Source organism: Branchiostoma belcheri, unplaced genomic scaffold (genome assembly GCF_001625305.1).
Source record: "Branchiostoma belcheri isolate BF01 breed outbred unplaced genomic scaffold, Haploidv18h27 scaffold230, whole genome shotgun sequence".
Lineage (NCBI taxonomy): Eukaryota > Metazoa > Chordata > Leptocardii > Amphioxiformes > Branchiostomatidae > Branchiostoma > Branchiostoma belcheri.
This window is the reverse complement of record NW_017803825.1, coordinates 52,377-68,220: the sequence shown is the minus strand read 5'-3', so window position 1 is coordinate 68,220 and position 15,844 is coordinate 52,377. Positions and strand designations below refer to the sequence as shown.

Here is a 15,844-nt window from a genome sequence, read left to right as displayed (position 1 = left end):
CAACGCACCTACCTTTCGTATTAGTTTGTCTCAACCAAAACCCGCGCAACACGAGCTTTAATATTTACAGATAAAGATAACAACAATTAAAGCTGTACAGCTGTGTATTTCACTTCAGTGTAGCGCCTTGCACCCAAGCGTAATGGTTTGCGAAACGTACGGCTAGGTTTTTCGTCATTTTGCCAGTGGAACGTTCTATCGCAAAAGGGGTGCCCTAATTCCGACCTAGCGACCTAGTGTTTAACGAAGGTCAATCTCATGAGAGACTTTAGTATTTAAAATACACAAATTATGACTAAAACAATCTACAACTATTTTTCTGTCCCAAACAAGTAATCTTTTCACCATTACGCGACTTGCTCCAAAGTGGCTGTTTCAAAATCAAAGCTGCGTTTTTTAACACGCTCGTCAACCCCCGAACAAGCGTCGAATTCAAACAGATTTTTCACTCGTCTGTTATCGGAGCGTGCAAACTGGACCAAACTTTGTGAGATTACCGATATCAACAGAAAAACTTTGTCAATTCTTGTGGTTATTTTTAGGCACATGCTCCCATGCATAGCGCGGCGACAATGATTTTTCAAACTAGTACGGAATTAGGGGTAGGTCGGAATTAGGGCACCCCCCGTTAAATGTAGGGAAATACATTATAATATCATGGGCACGGCACCATCTTTGAGGCCCCCCCTCCCTGATATTTGGAATCCCTGATTGGTCAAATTTAAATGTTTCTCAGAGTATTATGGGCTGACGGCGGCCCACAGCAGGATGGATGGATTTCGTTCGTGGATAGTCTCAGAATTTTCCAGTTGCCCCGAAATTGTCCCGAAATGTAATTTGAATTGTCCCGAGCTGAAAATTTAGTGTCATTTGACACTGGGACAATGTTAATTTCAAGCCCTGCCATGTACATGTACTACTGCCTGATGCCCAAGTGGACTTTTGAAAACATGTCCTTGAGTCCTTGAATAAAACCTTAGTTTTCCTGTGACTAGTTTTTGGGAAGTTTTGTGAGTAATAAGAAGCCTGACTCACCGTGTGCAGACGTGCCACCATGTCATCCTTGTCCAGACAAGCGTTGGTGTCAAACCAGGCATCAAAGTCCTGCAATCAAGTTAATAATACAATTAATAATGATAATGAATAATTTTTAATGTCCAAACAGTACCGGTGCGGTCGCAGCCTTTATACGGCTGAATTGATGCAGGGTATCACATAATAATCAATACAAATCACAACAATCATATAATACAGGACACACACATATTTGCTCCACAAATTTTTTGTGGAACTGTCGCAAGGGTCTGTGCGGCTGCCATTCGGCGCCACAAGGTGACCTCAATACGACTTTCCCCAGGTAAGGTCTAGGCATCCTCTTATAGCCCAAATGCTACGATAGGAGTCAGGAAATCAACAAAAAAGGCTGGGTTGATAATTAAACAATGAATTTTGAACTTTTAATCAAACCGTTTCATTGATAGATGGAAAAACTGTAACAAATAGGATGAAAAGGACTTTCCTCAACTGTTGGGGGAAAAATATAAAAGCATATTTGAGTTGATTCAGAACCAGAATCTTTTTTTTTTGCAAATCAGGGAAAAGAAAAAAACGAAGAGGCGAATCCGAGAACCAACAAATTAAATTGGTGTTTAAAGAACAAATGACACCAAAAAAAGTCTGTAAAATACATAAATTATACAAAAGTATACACATAATATAGTTACTTAAGTTTGTTCCAATCATGATGACTGAGAAATTGAGCTTGTACGGCCTTCTAAAAGTGAATTTTTGGAGAACCTCTGGCAAGCTTCCCAATCGCCCTCCTTGGGCATCTCTATTTGCATCTCTATGTTTTATTTCAGCATTTCTGGGCTTTTTCTTGAGCTGACATCACTGGGTGACGTCAGCTCAGGAAAAAATACAGACATGCAAAAATAAAATGTAGAGATGCAAATCGCCTGCCAGGACTGGATTCTGCTGACTTTTCCAAGGCAGGGCGTTAGAATTTCAAATGTAACCTGAGAACTGTGCATATTTATTGTAAATGTGTCTCTTAGCCAGCCAACTACAATCAGATAGGCAACACCAATTTAATTTCTTGGTTAACGGATTCGCCCGCTTCATTTTTTTCTGATTTGCAAATAAAAATAAAAATTCAGAATCAACTGCAAAATGCTCATATTTTGCCCTGAACAGTTGAAAACAGTCCTTTTCCTCCTAGTTGTTACAGTTATTCCATCTTTCAATGCAGTGGTATCATTAAAAGTTCAAAATTCATTGTTTANAGCACAGGTTACAAACACACAGCACCAACTCATGTACAGCACAGGTTACAAACACACAGCAACCAACTCACATACAGCACAGGTTACAAACACAAGCACCAACTCACATACAGCACAGGTTACAACACACAGCACCAACTCATGTAACAGACACAGGTTACAAACACAGCACGAAAATCAGGTTACAAACACAGTGCCAAACCAAGTGCCAACAATACAACCATGGCAATGTTCTTGCTCATACAACAATGCCAAAGGCTTAGTAGAAAGCAAAGCAGCGATGCCATGAAAGCCATGAGATGACACAAGATGCCTGAAGTGTAAATGTTAGTCTGACATGTACCATGAAGACCGATACTCATGTGTGCAGATACATGTACATTCAAACAAACCCCAGTTCCCATAGTGTGCTACAAATTCCTCCAAAGGAAATGAAAGCCAATAAGCGTTGACATTCATTGAAAACTTTCCTGTAATCATTTTTCAAACAAGTGGAATGTTTTGGAGGAAAGTAGCGGTACTGTTACTGAGCTTCTGTTCCTAATATTAATAAAGGGCTCGAAATACTAGGTGCATGTGCACCTTAGTGCACCTAAATTTGGAGCTGTGCACCCAATTTTTTTCTGTGGGTGCAATGGTGCACCCAAATATTTTTGTAGGTATTTTTGTACAAATGAAATGTATAATAATAGTATACAGGATAGTCTTGGCAACGATGTGTCAGAAAAATAGTAAATTCTTGTGTTTAGGATTTTGAAGTTAGCTCCCATTTCAGATTCAAGCTCAGAAGAGGAGCAGTCAAGATCTGTAATTAGTTTTTTTTTAATATGGTGCTACCAGAAAATTTTTGTGCACCTAATTTTTTAGGTTGGGTGCACCAGTGCACCTATTCCCAAAAATGAATTTCGAGCCTTGCTGGTTGTGGGTTGCACACATTGCTGCTCAAAAAACATTGCCACAATCGGTCTCATGATTAGAGCTTGGTACAATCTTAGCTTGAAGCCGCAGCAGAAATGCAAGCGAGTTGGTAAGGACTAGAGACACCAGCAGTAGGGAAACTTGCTTCTGTAATACATTAGAAGCTGATACAGTGTAATTGTGGAGACAAGCATAGGTAAAAAAAACACAGGAACCAGTATTAGAACAGTGCAATCAAAATAGTTAAGGAACAGCTGAGAATATAACATCCTAGTCCTTTCTTTACCATAATCATGCATGACTGTAATTATGCAATTCAAACTAGTCACAACGCACAAGTTAGTACTACAGTACAGTACAGTACTACATGTACATGTACATCCATTTTCTACTTGCCTACTAGCCTGGGAAAAGTTTAAGTACTGATTGGGCAAATGCATTTTTTTAATCCCCCCCATGTATAGCAGTGTTTTTTACCCCTTAAAAATATCATTGATGTTGGTCAAAATCAAATTTATTTGTCAGGAAATACCTTGGAAAATAAACTGGCAAATAACTTTGTTCCTTTTGACGCAAACAATTATTATAACAGCAAATGTTGTCTAGCATGAAATTGCCTAAAAGATTTAACATGTTTTTTTTTTACTAAAAGAAAAATCCATTGCTGCAAGTAATTAGAATACACAGAAATATGTCCTGTATATTTTGGGCAAGTTAAAATTTGGTTTGGGCAAGTCGAAATCACCATGTCAGGCCTCGAAATTAACTTTTTTTACTATCGTCCCAGAATTGTCCCGAACATAGATTTCAATTGTCCCGAACTGAAGATGGACTGTCCCAGCCTGCTTTTCAGGAAAAAATTTATGACAACAATAAGAATACAACAACAACTGAATTTGTACAACTTGAAGTCCACTTTATTAGTAACGGGAGGGGTCCTAATTCCGACCTATGTTCCATGCAAACGCACCTACCTTTCGTATTAGTTTGTCTCACCAAAAACCCGCGCAACACGAGCTTTAATATTTACAGATAAAGATAACAACAATTAAAGCTGTACAGCTGTGTATTTCACTTCAGTGTAGCGCCTTGCACCCAAGCGTAATGGTTTGCGAAACGTACGGCAGGTTTTTCGTCATTTTGCCAGTGGAACGTTCTATCGCAAAAGGGGTGCCCTAATTCCGACCTAGTGTTTAACGAAGGTCAATCTCATGAGAGACTTTAGTATTTAAAATACACAAATTATGACTAAAACAATCTACAACTATTTTTCTGTCCCAAACAAGTAATCTTTTCACCATTACGCGACTTGCTCCAAAGTGGCTGTTTCAAAATCAAAGCTGCGTTTTTTAACACGCTCGTCAACCCCCGAACAAGCGTCGAATTCAAACAGATTTTTCACTCGTCTGTTATCGGAGCGTGCAAACTGGACCAAACTTTGTGAGATTACCGATATCAACAGAAAAACTTTGTCCATTCTTGTGGTTATTTTCAGGCACATGCTCCCATGCATAGCGCGGCGACAATGATTTTCAAACTAGTACGGAATTAGGGGTAGGTCGGAATTAGGGCACCCCCCGTTAAATGTAGGGAAATACATTATAATATCATGGGCACGGCACCATCTTTGAGGCCCCCCCTCCCTGATATTTGGAATCCCTGATTGGTCAAATTTAAATGTTTCTCAGAGTATTATGGGCTGACGGCGGCCCACAGCAGGATGGATGGATTTCGTTCGTGGATAGTCTCAGAATTTTCCAGTTGCCCCGAAATTGTCCCGAAATGTAATTTGAATTGTCCCGAGCTGAAAATTTAGTGTCATTTGACACTGGGACAATGTTAATTTCGAGCCCTGACATGTACATGTACTACTGCCTGATGCCCAAGTGGACTTTTGAAAACATGTCCTTGAGTCCTTGAATAAAACCTTAGTTTTCCTGTGACTAGTTTTTGGGAAGTTTTGTGAGTAATAAGAAGCCTGACTCACCGTGTGCAGACGTGCCACCATGTCATCCTTGTCCAGACAAGCGTTGGTGTCAAACCAGGCATCAAAGTCCTGCAATCAAGTTAATAATACAATTAATAATGATAATGAATAATTTTTAATGTCCAAACAGTACCGGTGCGGTCGCAGCCTTTATACGGCTGAATTGATGCAGGGTATCACATAATAATCAATACAAATCACAACAATCATATAATACAGGACACACACATATTTGCTCCACAAATTTTTTGTGGAACTGTCGCAAGGGTCTGTGCGGCTGCCATTCGGCGCCACAAGGTGACCTCAATACGACTTTCCCCAGGTAAGGTCTAGGCATCCTCTTATAGCCCAAATGCTACGATAGGAGTCAGGAAATCAACAAAAAAGGCTGGGTTGATAATTAAACAATGAATTTTGAACTTTTAATCAAACCGTTTCATTGATAGATGGAAAAACTGTAACAAATAGGATGAAAAGGACTTTCCTCAACTGTTGGGGGAAAAATATAAAAGCATATTTGAGTTGATTCAGAACCAGAATCTTTTTTTTTTGCAAATCAGGGAAAAGAAAAAAACGAAGAGGCGAATCCGAGAACCAACAAATTAAATTGGTGTTTAAAGAACAAATGACACCAAAAAAGTCTGTAAAATACATAAATTATACAAAAGTATACACATAATATAGTTACTTAAGTTTGTTCCAATCATGATGACTGAGAAATTGAGCTTGTACGGCCTTCTAAAAGTGAATTTTTGGAGAACCTCTGGCAAGCTTCCCAATCGCCCTCCTTGGGCATCTCTATTTGCATCTCTATGTTTTATTTCAGCATTTCTGGGCTTTTTCTTGAGCTGACATCACTGGGTGACGTCAGCTCAGGAAAAAATACAGACATGCAAAAATAAAATGTAGAGATGCAAATCGCCTGCCAGGACTGGATTCTGCTGACTTTTCCAAGGCAGGGCGTTAGAATTTCAAATGTAACCTGAGAACTGTGCATATTTATTGTAAATGTGTCTCTTAGCCAGCCAACTACAATCAGATAGGCAACACCAATTTAATTTCTTGGTTAACGGATTCGCCCGCTTCATTTTTTTCTGATTTGCAAATAAAAATAAAAATTCAGAATCAACTGCAAAATGCTCATATTTTGCCCTGAACAGTTGAAAACAGTCCTTTTCCTCCTAGTTGTTACAGTTATTCCATCTTTCAATGCAGTGGTATCATTAAAAGTTCAAAATTCATTGTTTAGATTTTGAACCAGCCTGGTGTGTTGACTTCATGGCTCCTATCGTACCATTTTGGGCCATAATAGGATGCCTAGGCCTGTTTTTATTTATTTTTTTTCCGCTCGCCCGCTCCATTATTTTTCTAGAAAAGTCCGTTAACCAAGAAATTAAATTGATGTGGCCTAAGGTCATATTTTGGTGTCATGAGCGCTCTAACAGTGCGATGCCTGACCTCGGAGGAGTTGAAGACATCGGGGAGGAGGAAGTTGAGAAGTGACCACAGCTCGTGCAGGTTGTTCTGCAGGGGCGTGCCGGTCAGCAGCAGCCGATTGGTCGTCTTGAACGTTCGGACAATCTCCGACAGCTGGAAATAGTCACAAAAATTACTGAATGGAACTGAATAATATAGTAGTACCAGGCTGTCAATATGGATGTGTACCTATACACATACATGTAAAAATTCTAAAATTAAGTAACTACAAGTCTATCTGGACCTGATTTTTACACTAAGGCACACCGACTTAATTTTATAGATGACATCCTCTGAAGACCCCCAAACTAGTGCGCGCGGGCGAATAAAAAAAATCTGGCCAAAAATAAAAATGCTACTAAACCACAGGAATACAAAACTGGTATTGTGAATTTGCGGAGGTACATAGCGACATATACGACAAGCCGGTACATGCCGGCTTTTGGTGGAATTTATGAATCAGCAATGTACGTATGTACTGAGTTCTTGAGTCGTGGAGCTTCGGTAGCCTGGGTGCCCAGCTCTGTATTGTCGCTAACTACCATGGACTACCCAGGCCTAGAGCCAGACCAGAGCCTCGGAGGACGTGATCTTTTTTTTTTAAAAGGCGAAAATCAATCCATAAAATTAAGTCGGTGTGGCCTAAAGATACATAAATTGCCTGTCAAAGATGATAATTTTGACAATTTGTACTTGAAAATCAGGAAAACTTATGTTACCTTCTTGGTTTTATATTTAAACATGTAAACCCTCATACAACAATTTACTAATACAAAAGAGTTAAATGTAGAACGTATAATTGGCCAAACTTGTTTAGGTACAAGTACAGGTCCAAGTCTCTCTCCAAACCTGTGTACCTGTACCTTTAACTACAACTTCTTTAGGTACACAGCTCTTTTGAAATGAAGTTCTAAACAATAGAGTGATGAAGTCTTGAAATTATATCTTCAAGTTATAATCAACGTATAATTAGATGCGTAGATTTACATGCATATGTGCTTAATAATAAAGAGAAAAAGTCCAAATAAAGTTTTTACAATAAACACATTGTAGAAAACTAGAAAGGCCAACATTTGCTTCGCGGAGCAAATATAGAATATTTCACTCCATCCCCCTCCCCAAACAAAAATAGGATTCTAAATAAATCATATTGCAATTATACAAGTACAAGCAATTATCAAGGGCAAGGAGAAGGAGAAGAAACATGAGGAAAAACAATATTTCACTTCATACTATAGTATTGAGTGAAATAAAAATGTATGTTTCTGTTACCTTGGATTTTTCGTTCTTGATCCTGTGTGCTTCGTCGATGACCAGGTAGCGCCAGTTGAACTTTTTGAAGACGGCCTTTTCGCGGAGAGCCATCTCGTAGGACGTGATACAGACGTCCCACTCCCCCGGCATGATCTGGTCGCGAATAATGGCGGACTGGAAGGGGAGACAACATTGCAAGTCAGTTTTTTTAATGTATGTAAGGCTACACCAATTTAATTTGTTGGTTCTTGGATTCGCCTCTTCATTTGTAAAAAAAAAAAAAGATTCTGGTTCTGAATCAACTGAAAAATGGTCATATTTTGCCCTGAACAGTTGAGGAAAGTCCTTTTCCTCCTAGTTGTCACAGTTTTTCCATCTATCAATGCAGTGGTTTGATTTAAGTTCAAAATACATTGTTTAAAAATTAACCCAGCCTTTTCTGTTGACTTCATGGTTCCTATCATACCATTTGGGGTTAGAATAGGATGCCTAGACCTGTTTTTTTCACCCCGTCGCTTCATATTTTCCTGAAAAAATCAGAGAACCAACAAATCAAATTGGTGTGGCCTAAATTTTAATTTCTAAAGGCTCCTAAATGCTTTACAAGATTTTGCTTAGTATAACAGCATTACCTAGCAATATGCAGGTCTGGAGCACTACATGTACAAGATATCTCAAACAAGGTGTGAAGTACATCATAGCAAAATCGTTAATTTGGATAAAGAGGTATCTTAACACGTTTTGCTTTGTACAAGAGCACCACCTAGCAGGAGAACTACAAGATATTTCCATTTCATGAAAGTCTGAAGTGAAGTACAAAAAGTATTGAAGTAAAGTGTGTCTCAGCAGAATGTTGATTTACAGAGGAATCTGCCTTTTCTACACATGGCCTCAGTCCTGGCTCACTAGAAGTGACCTAGCGCTGTGTACCGGTTCGCTGGACCAGTTCCGGACTTGTAAAAATGATTAGATTCAAGTAAAAAAAACCCTAAAAGTCAAGAACTAAGTCCGGACTTGTTAAAAAAAATGTCATACCCCTTTTTTTCCAAACCACATAAAATTGCCCATAGAATAGATTGCAAAATCTGTGCTGCAAAATGCTGAAAACATTGCCATCGGGCATCATCAAGTATCGGCCTCCATGTTATGTGGCCAAAGTTTTGCCCAAACAACATTGCAAGGTTGCCAACATGCAATTTTGTATATGCCATGGGTTTAGGTCCAGACTTACAAGTCCAGAACTGAACCTAAACCTCTGGACTTGAATCCGGACCTGGACCTAAATGTGGGTTTAGGTACACAGCACTAAAGTGACCTATTCATGACTCAACTGACCCTTTTCTCCTGGTCACCGATGAGGCTGACCGTACGGATGGATGGACACCAGTGTTCAAACTCGTTCATCCAGTTGGCCAGGGTGGACTTGGGCACGATGACCAGATGGGGCCCTGGGATGCTCCTGTAGTGCTTCATGTAGCCCAGCAGAGAAATGGTCTGGAGAGTCTTGCCTAGACCCTACAAGTAGAAACAAAAGCGGGTTATCACTTTGCTCACTCGGTGGTTTAGTCAATGGTTACAGGAACAGCCTACGGCTTATGACACCGTCACTTACCCTGTACCAAGCTTTTTGTTAAGTTATTCATGAGACCAAGCCTGCATTGTTTGAGTCTGCAAAAATGCCAGCTGTACAGATATTTTGTATGATCAAGAAAATCTGAAAGTAAAAAACTTCTGGTGGTTGTGATTGATACTGTACTGACCATTTCATCTGCCAGGATTCCGTTGATTCCGTTTTCATACAAGTTGATCATCCAGTTGAGCCCCCGGACCTGGTAGTCTCGCATTTCTCCATTCTTCACATCTGAAACAGCGTGGAACACATCAGTGTGGAACACATCAGCATGGGAACACATCAGTGTGGAACACATCAGCATGGGAACACATCAGTGTGGAACACATCAGCATGGGAACACATCAGTGTGGAACACATCAGCATGGTAGACATCAGCATGGGAACACATCAGTGTGGAACAGATCAGTGTGGAACACATCAGCATGGTAGACATCAGCATGGGAACACATCAGTATGGAACACATCAGTGTGGAACACATCAGCATGGGAACACATCAGTGTGGGACACATCAGTGTGGAACACATCAATGTGGAACACATCAGCATGGGAACACATCAGTTTGAAACACATCAGCATGGGAACACATCAGTGTGGAACACATCAGTGTGGAACACATCAATGTGGAACACATCAGCATGGGAACACATCAGCATGGGAACACATTGGCATGGAACATGTCATCATGGCACACACAGCAGTATAGAATACATAAGCATAGGACATGTCAGTGTGGACATTGCCATTTGTAAGCCTGGTTACTTACATGAGGGTGAGTCCTCAAACCGTGTGACGACAGTTGTCGCCTTCCTGCTTTCTGAAAGCAACTCTTCGTCCTCTTCTTGTTCTGTACGCCTGTGTCGGTGACTGTGGACACAAACAACAACATACCAGGTAAATACTCAACTGTATCTGTACTACATCTACATGTATCATCATCTAAATCTACGCACCAGATCATCCAATGCCTTGAAAATAACAAACTAACAGTGTACAAAATACTTTTTGAACCAGGTTGCCCATCAGAATTTTAGGTTGCCCGACCAATAAATTAAGTCTACTTTCCTCAAAATAAGTAATGTTACATACATAAGCCTTTGACAATATTTCTAACAGCCTTTAGTTAATAAACTGATACTAGTAATAGCCATTAATACCTAAAATCAAAAAGCATCTGCCAGATACAGTGGTGCAAGCCAAGTGGGCATGATTTTTTTTTGTGGGGGGGGGGAGCGTTCTTAAAATTCAGGTAGCACACTGGGCTACCTAGGTTCAAAAATAGGTTGCCCCAAGTAAAATTTGGTTGCCCGGGGCAACTGGCCATGGGCAACCAGGTATTTTGCACGCTGGGAAACAATATTATTTTTAATGCCAAATTGAAAGCAAATGATGAAAGACACCAGATGTGTCTGAAGTATTATGAGTTTCTAAAATGTATCCAGAAGTATAGATTCCATTAAAACATATTTCCTGGATGTCTACCCTAACAATTCATGGGTTGAAATAAACTTGCACTGGTGCAGATGAAAAAAAATTTACTTGCACCAAAAAAAAAAATTGTTACACCCACCAAAAATAATAGATACACTACCAAAAGTACATTAATACAACTATAATAGTACCCAATATTTGCTTACACTGTTGTGGGGATAAACTACTAACCATGGCAGTGACTTAGATAGTAAACTTCTATTGATTATAAAAATTGAAGAAAAACTCCCTGGATTCTGGTTTTTTTACCCTTTCAGTTTTGTATTGGGTATTTCTATGGGCAGTGAGTCAGTGTAGTAATGGATAAAGCTTACTTGTACCGGTGCACACCGGTAAAAAATTAGTTGCCCGGCACCAATTTTACTGCACCAACTTACACACATTTCGACCCCTACAATTCCTTGATAAGAAGAGGACTCACTCTGCGGCTGACCCTGGTGTTATGGGGGGTTGACCAGACGACCCAGATGCCAGGAGTTTGGATCTCTCGTCAGGCTTGATCCTGGGACGACCCTTCATCTTGAGCGGGCTGGTGGGAGCTTTGGTTCCCGACGCCATGAAGTGAGTAAAGAGTTCAGTCTGCTGCAGCAGGTACTGAAACCTGTGGGAACGGTCTTCAACCTGTAGACATGGGGAGGAGACAGAGTCACAACGCCACCTAGCAGAGTTCAGAACAACCCAGCAGAGTTCAGAACAACACCCTAATGACAATGCAGGGCTCGACATTCATTTTCGGGAATAGGTGCACTGGTGCACCCAACCTAAAAAAATGGGTGCACAAAATTTTTTTGGGGTGCACCATGTAAAACAAAATAATTATCAATCTTACTGCTCCTCTTCTAAGCTTGAATCTGAAATGGGAGCTAACTTTAATAGTTTAAAATCTTACACAAGTACTACAACAAAGATTTTATTATTTTTCCGACCCTTAGATTCCAAGAATATCCTGTATACTATCATACATTAATGATTTAATATGTACAAAAACACCACAGAAAAAAATTGGGTGCACAACTTCAATTTTGGGTGTACTAAGGTGCACATGCACCCAATATTTCCAGCCCTGCAATGACAACCTTTACTTCTTACATGTACACATTGGACAGGTCTGTCATGTTATGACAGTAACTCTTCTCATGCCAAAAAGAAAAAAGTGAGTAAAAGGCCCCCCCTATGCTGTGATTTGGACCCCTACACTGTCTTTCAACCAGTATAAGGGTGTTTCTTTTTGGGGAGAACCTTGTGACACTTTATAAATCTTTCAAAAAGTTAATTATTTGACTTAAAAATAAGAATAAAGCTATAAAAACAGAGGGAAAACATAACAAAATTTGTCCCTCAATAAGCAGGAAATTGTATGTGTATTGAAATTTTTTGGGAAGAATGCTATATTCATGTCTAATGCCAGTAATGGCCATGTCTTTGGGACTTGATGTGTTGCTTGTACTGTGGAAAGTTGTCCTTCTGTACCTGACCCCTATGTTGTGAAAAAATATTGGTAAGAACGCTGGTTTGGTGGTATTGACTTCAGGGTTCTAGCTAGTGCGAAGTAGCGCAGGGGACCCCTACGCTATAATTTTGACCCCCTACACTAAATTCCCCCCTATGCTAATTTTCAATACAGTGTAGGGTTATTGTGACTGTATTTCTGTGTTCAAGAATGCCAGATCAAATGTGAAAAATTACCAATCAAGGATACATTGTACATACCTTAGAAGTAACATTTTTTCCCTTTGGGTACCTATCTTTTTTAGCTCAAAATTTTAAAAGCTCCACATCGCGGAAGGGGGGCACATCCCCCTTCTGCCCCAACCCCCTCTCAGTCACTTCGCTCCCTTGACATGTGGCCGGTGCCACTACGCTAAAATTAAATCCTAGCTAGAACCCTGGACTGGGATGTGAGTCTTACCACTTTGGCTTCATAGTCCTTGTCTTCTTTGGCTTCAGCTCCCTTCCCACGTGGTGGAGACTTCAGCTTGAAGGGCGCTGCACCTGGCGGCTGGTACTGCAAAAATCAAACATTTCAAAAAACCAACCTCAAGAACAGTTATTGTGATTTTTTTCTTTAGGCCAATTTAATTTCTTGGTGAACGGATTCGCCTGCTTAATTTTTTCCTGATTTGCAAATAAAAATTAAAATTCAGAATCAACTGCAAAATGCTCATATTTTGCCCTGAACAGTTGAAAACAGCCCTTTTCATCCTAGTTGTTACAGTTATTCCATCTTTCAATGCAGTGGTATCATTAAAAGTTCAAAATTCATTGTTTAAAGTTTGACTTCATGGCTCCTATCGTACCATTTTGGACCATAAAAGGATGCCTAGGGCCCTGTTTTTATTTTTGCCCGCCCGCTCCCATTATTTTTCTAGAAAAATTCGTTAACCAAGAAATTAAATTGGTGTGGCCTTATTTTTGTTTTATTTATTAGTGTTCACAGTTTCTCAATAACTCTGTATATTCGGATTCTGCTGCATAAACCGTGTTGTCCGCTGGTTTCTCTGGGCTACTCGGGGAACTTGAACAGCTACCAACAGGAGGCTATGTTCTAAATTCAGTCGAGCCGTCATGGCAAAAATATAACAGCCATAAAAATTTACAGTAATTTTTACCGGCCTGTTTTGGCAGATTATTTCTTGATTGAAAAAAAATGTGATTTTTATCATATTTGGCACCTTGTTTGGACGTATAATTTTTGCCAAAATGATGGCTTGTTTTTTTATCATTTTTTACCTACATTTAGTAAAAAAAATTATTTTTTTAGGTCAAATTATACCTTTATGAACACATAATACGTGTAGCATAAATTTGAAATTTTCATGACATATGTGATTTTATCTCAAGAAATGAGTTTTGGGTCAGAGAATTTTGGGAAAAGCTAAAGTGGCACTTGGACAGAAATAATTTATGTATCAATGTTCTCACACAAGGTCGCAGTATTTATGGGCGAACCCCGTAGTCATGATCAAAAGTAGTATGGGCACAAAGTAGGTCGGCATATACTTGAGACAGGCGGGTACTGTGGTACAAGGTAGAGGAATACGTCAGGTTTGAGACTGTAACTAAAAGTTCAATTTTGATGTTCGCTCGGTTAGCCTAGATTTGCGCCTTGATACTGTCACAGCCTAGTGCAGTGCGTTTGCTGCAGTTCCATGACCTTCAGCATAGCTCTTTTTTTAATGATAATGATATGAATCTTTATTGCATGTTCTTGCCCAGATGGGCTAAATGCACAAGAGGACATGCAGTATGCAAAACATGAGTATTGCATACTGGGACGCTATATTCTAATGCTAATTGCTAGGAATTTATACAACAATACTATATACTACCTATCATCTACTGTTAGATGCCCTTTCTTCTCTCTTTTTGAAACATTCAGAAACATAATTACATAGTTTGTCTGCTATACATTCGTTCTTGCATGACATCAAGTGTTTAAACATGTCCTGCTTTGACATTTTCTTGCATATCTTGTCTAAATGTATAATATAAGATTGTGTCATGAGTGAACTAGCCGACAAACTTTAGCCCATTTTCACATGTTTTACATTATACCCTGAACTCAAACATATTCAAGTTTTGTACCTAACATTTGCACCCTACTATATTTTCTACCGCGTCGAAGTAGGTCACGTCAAATGGGGTTCTTAACTATAGAAATCCCCATAGGCGACGGAAACTGTGTCATGCTACCACAACACCCCCCCCCCTACACACACACACAACAAAACCCAACATCCTCTTGAAATGAAAACACAATTTCTCTAAAACCGACACCACTGCGACTAATTTCACATGGTTCACCAATAAACTATAGATCAAATGATCCAAGGAATAACCAGTTTTCAATTTCGGAGACAAACTTTTGGTTCTCGTCTCGATCCGAGGTGGTTTCTTGTGAGATCTTTTGAAGCGCGCCAAATTTCGGATCTTCATTGTTTCCATAAAAGCCTCTTTCGGACGGTTTCAGTTAGAAACAACATCATAAAACCGCTTCTAACACTAACCTCGTCGTCCGCTGGTTCCTCTGGGCTACTCGGGGAACTGGAACTGCTGGACATGTTCACTGTTTTGACCCAAAACTGACAGAAAGAAACTCAAAATTCACAAAGACTGCGTGACCACCGGCTTCTAGTGTGCTGGGTAATGTTGGCCAGCTCTACTCATCTTACAGGGGGCGCAAGGAAATCCTTCTTTATTAATCAATCAAAATAGTGAATATTACAAACATTAACACTGTATATAATGTTGATATATATTGCTTATTCGAAAATAATCACCTATTTGGGCTCTTTTGTGGATAAATTAGCAAGTGTTTTCTTTCTTTCAAAATTTGCACCCCTAGAAGAAATTAAGTAGTACGGTCCAACGATTTGAGATCTCGTATTTTCTCGCGAGGTTCGGTAACGTTTGCAGGACAAAGATTTTGGCGACGCCTTCGGAAGGAGCCTAATGGTACACCATTGTGTGAAGTTTGCAAGAATGTGTTTGCACGATAACTCAAGAAGGTATGAATGAATTTTAAAGAAACTTGGTAGGTCAGTAGGTCTTCATGAGACATTAAAATGAGTAGAGTTTGGGCTCCTTAGCGGCTTGTAATGGTACTGCAGCTGCTTTCCGATTTTTGATATCTCGTGATCTGGACATGCTAAGGTCACGAGCTTTGGATGGTTGATAGCTTGTGTGCTCTGGAAGAAGTGACGTAAGGTCTCGGACCGGAGTTTCCTTCCGTGTTCGGAGCAATTTGACACCCTCAGCCCGACGGGCTGTCATTTCTGTACTAAACGCAGGTCGGAATTTTT

At 39.8% G+C, this 15,844-nt stretch overlaps 1 protein-coding gene across 1 annotated transcript in view; it reads right to left on the bottom strand.

The window, feature by feature from the left end:
- The window catches only part of LOC109470758 (SWI/SNF-related matrix-associated actin-dependent regulator of chromatin subfamily A member 5-like), a 30,627-nt gene extending 15,428 nt beyond the window's left edge, over positions 1-15,199 (bottom strand). The window contains exons 1-9 of the mRNA XM_019769828.1: positions 15,050-15,199; positions 12,952-13,047; positions 11,464-11,663; positions 10,318-10,418; positions 9,681-9,781; positions 9,256-9,435; positions 7,939-8,094; positions 6,649-6,780; positions 5,191-5,259 (exon numbers count right to left, since the gene is read on the bottom strand). Of these exons, the coding sequence (XP_019625387.1) occupies positions 5,191-5,259; positions 6,649-6,780; positions 7,939-8,094; positions 9,256-9,435; positions 9,681-9,781; positions 10,318-10,418; positions 11,464-11,663; positions 12,952-13,047; positions 15,050-15,103 (1,089 nt within the window). The 5' untranslated portion in view covers positions 15,104-15,199. The remainder of the gene's footprint in view (positions 1-5,190; positions 5,260-6,648; positions 6,781-7,938; positions 8,095-9,255; positions 9,436-9,680; positions 9,782-10,317; positions 10,419-11,463; positions 11,664-12,951; positions 13,048-15,049) is intronic.
- Positions 15,200-15,844: the final 645 nt, after the last annotated feature.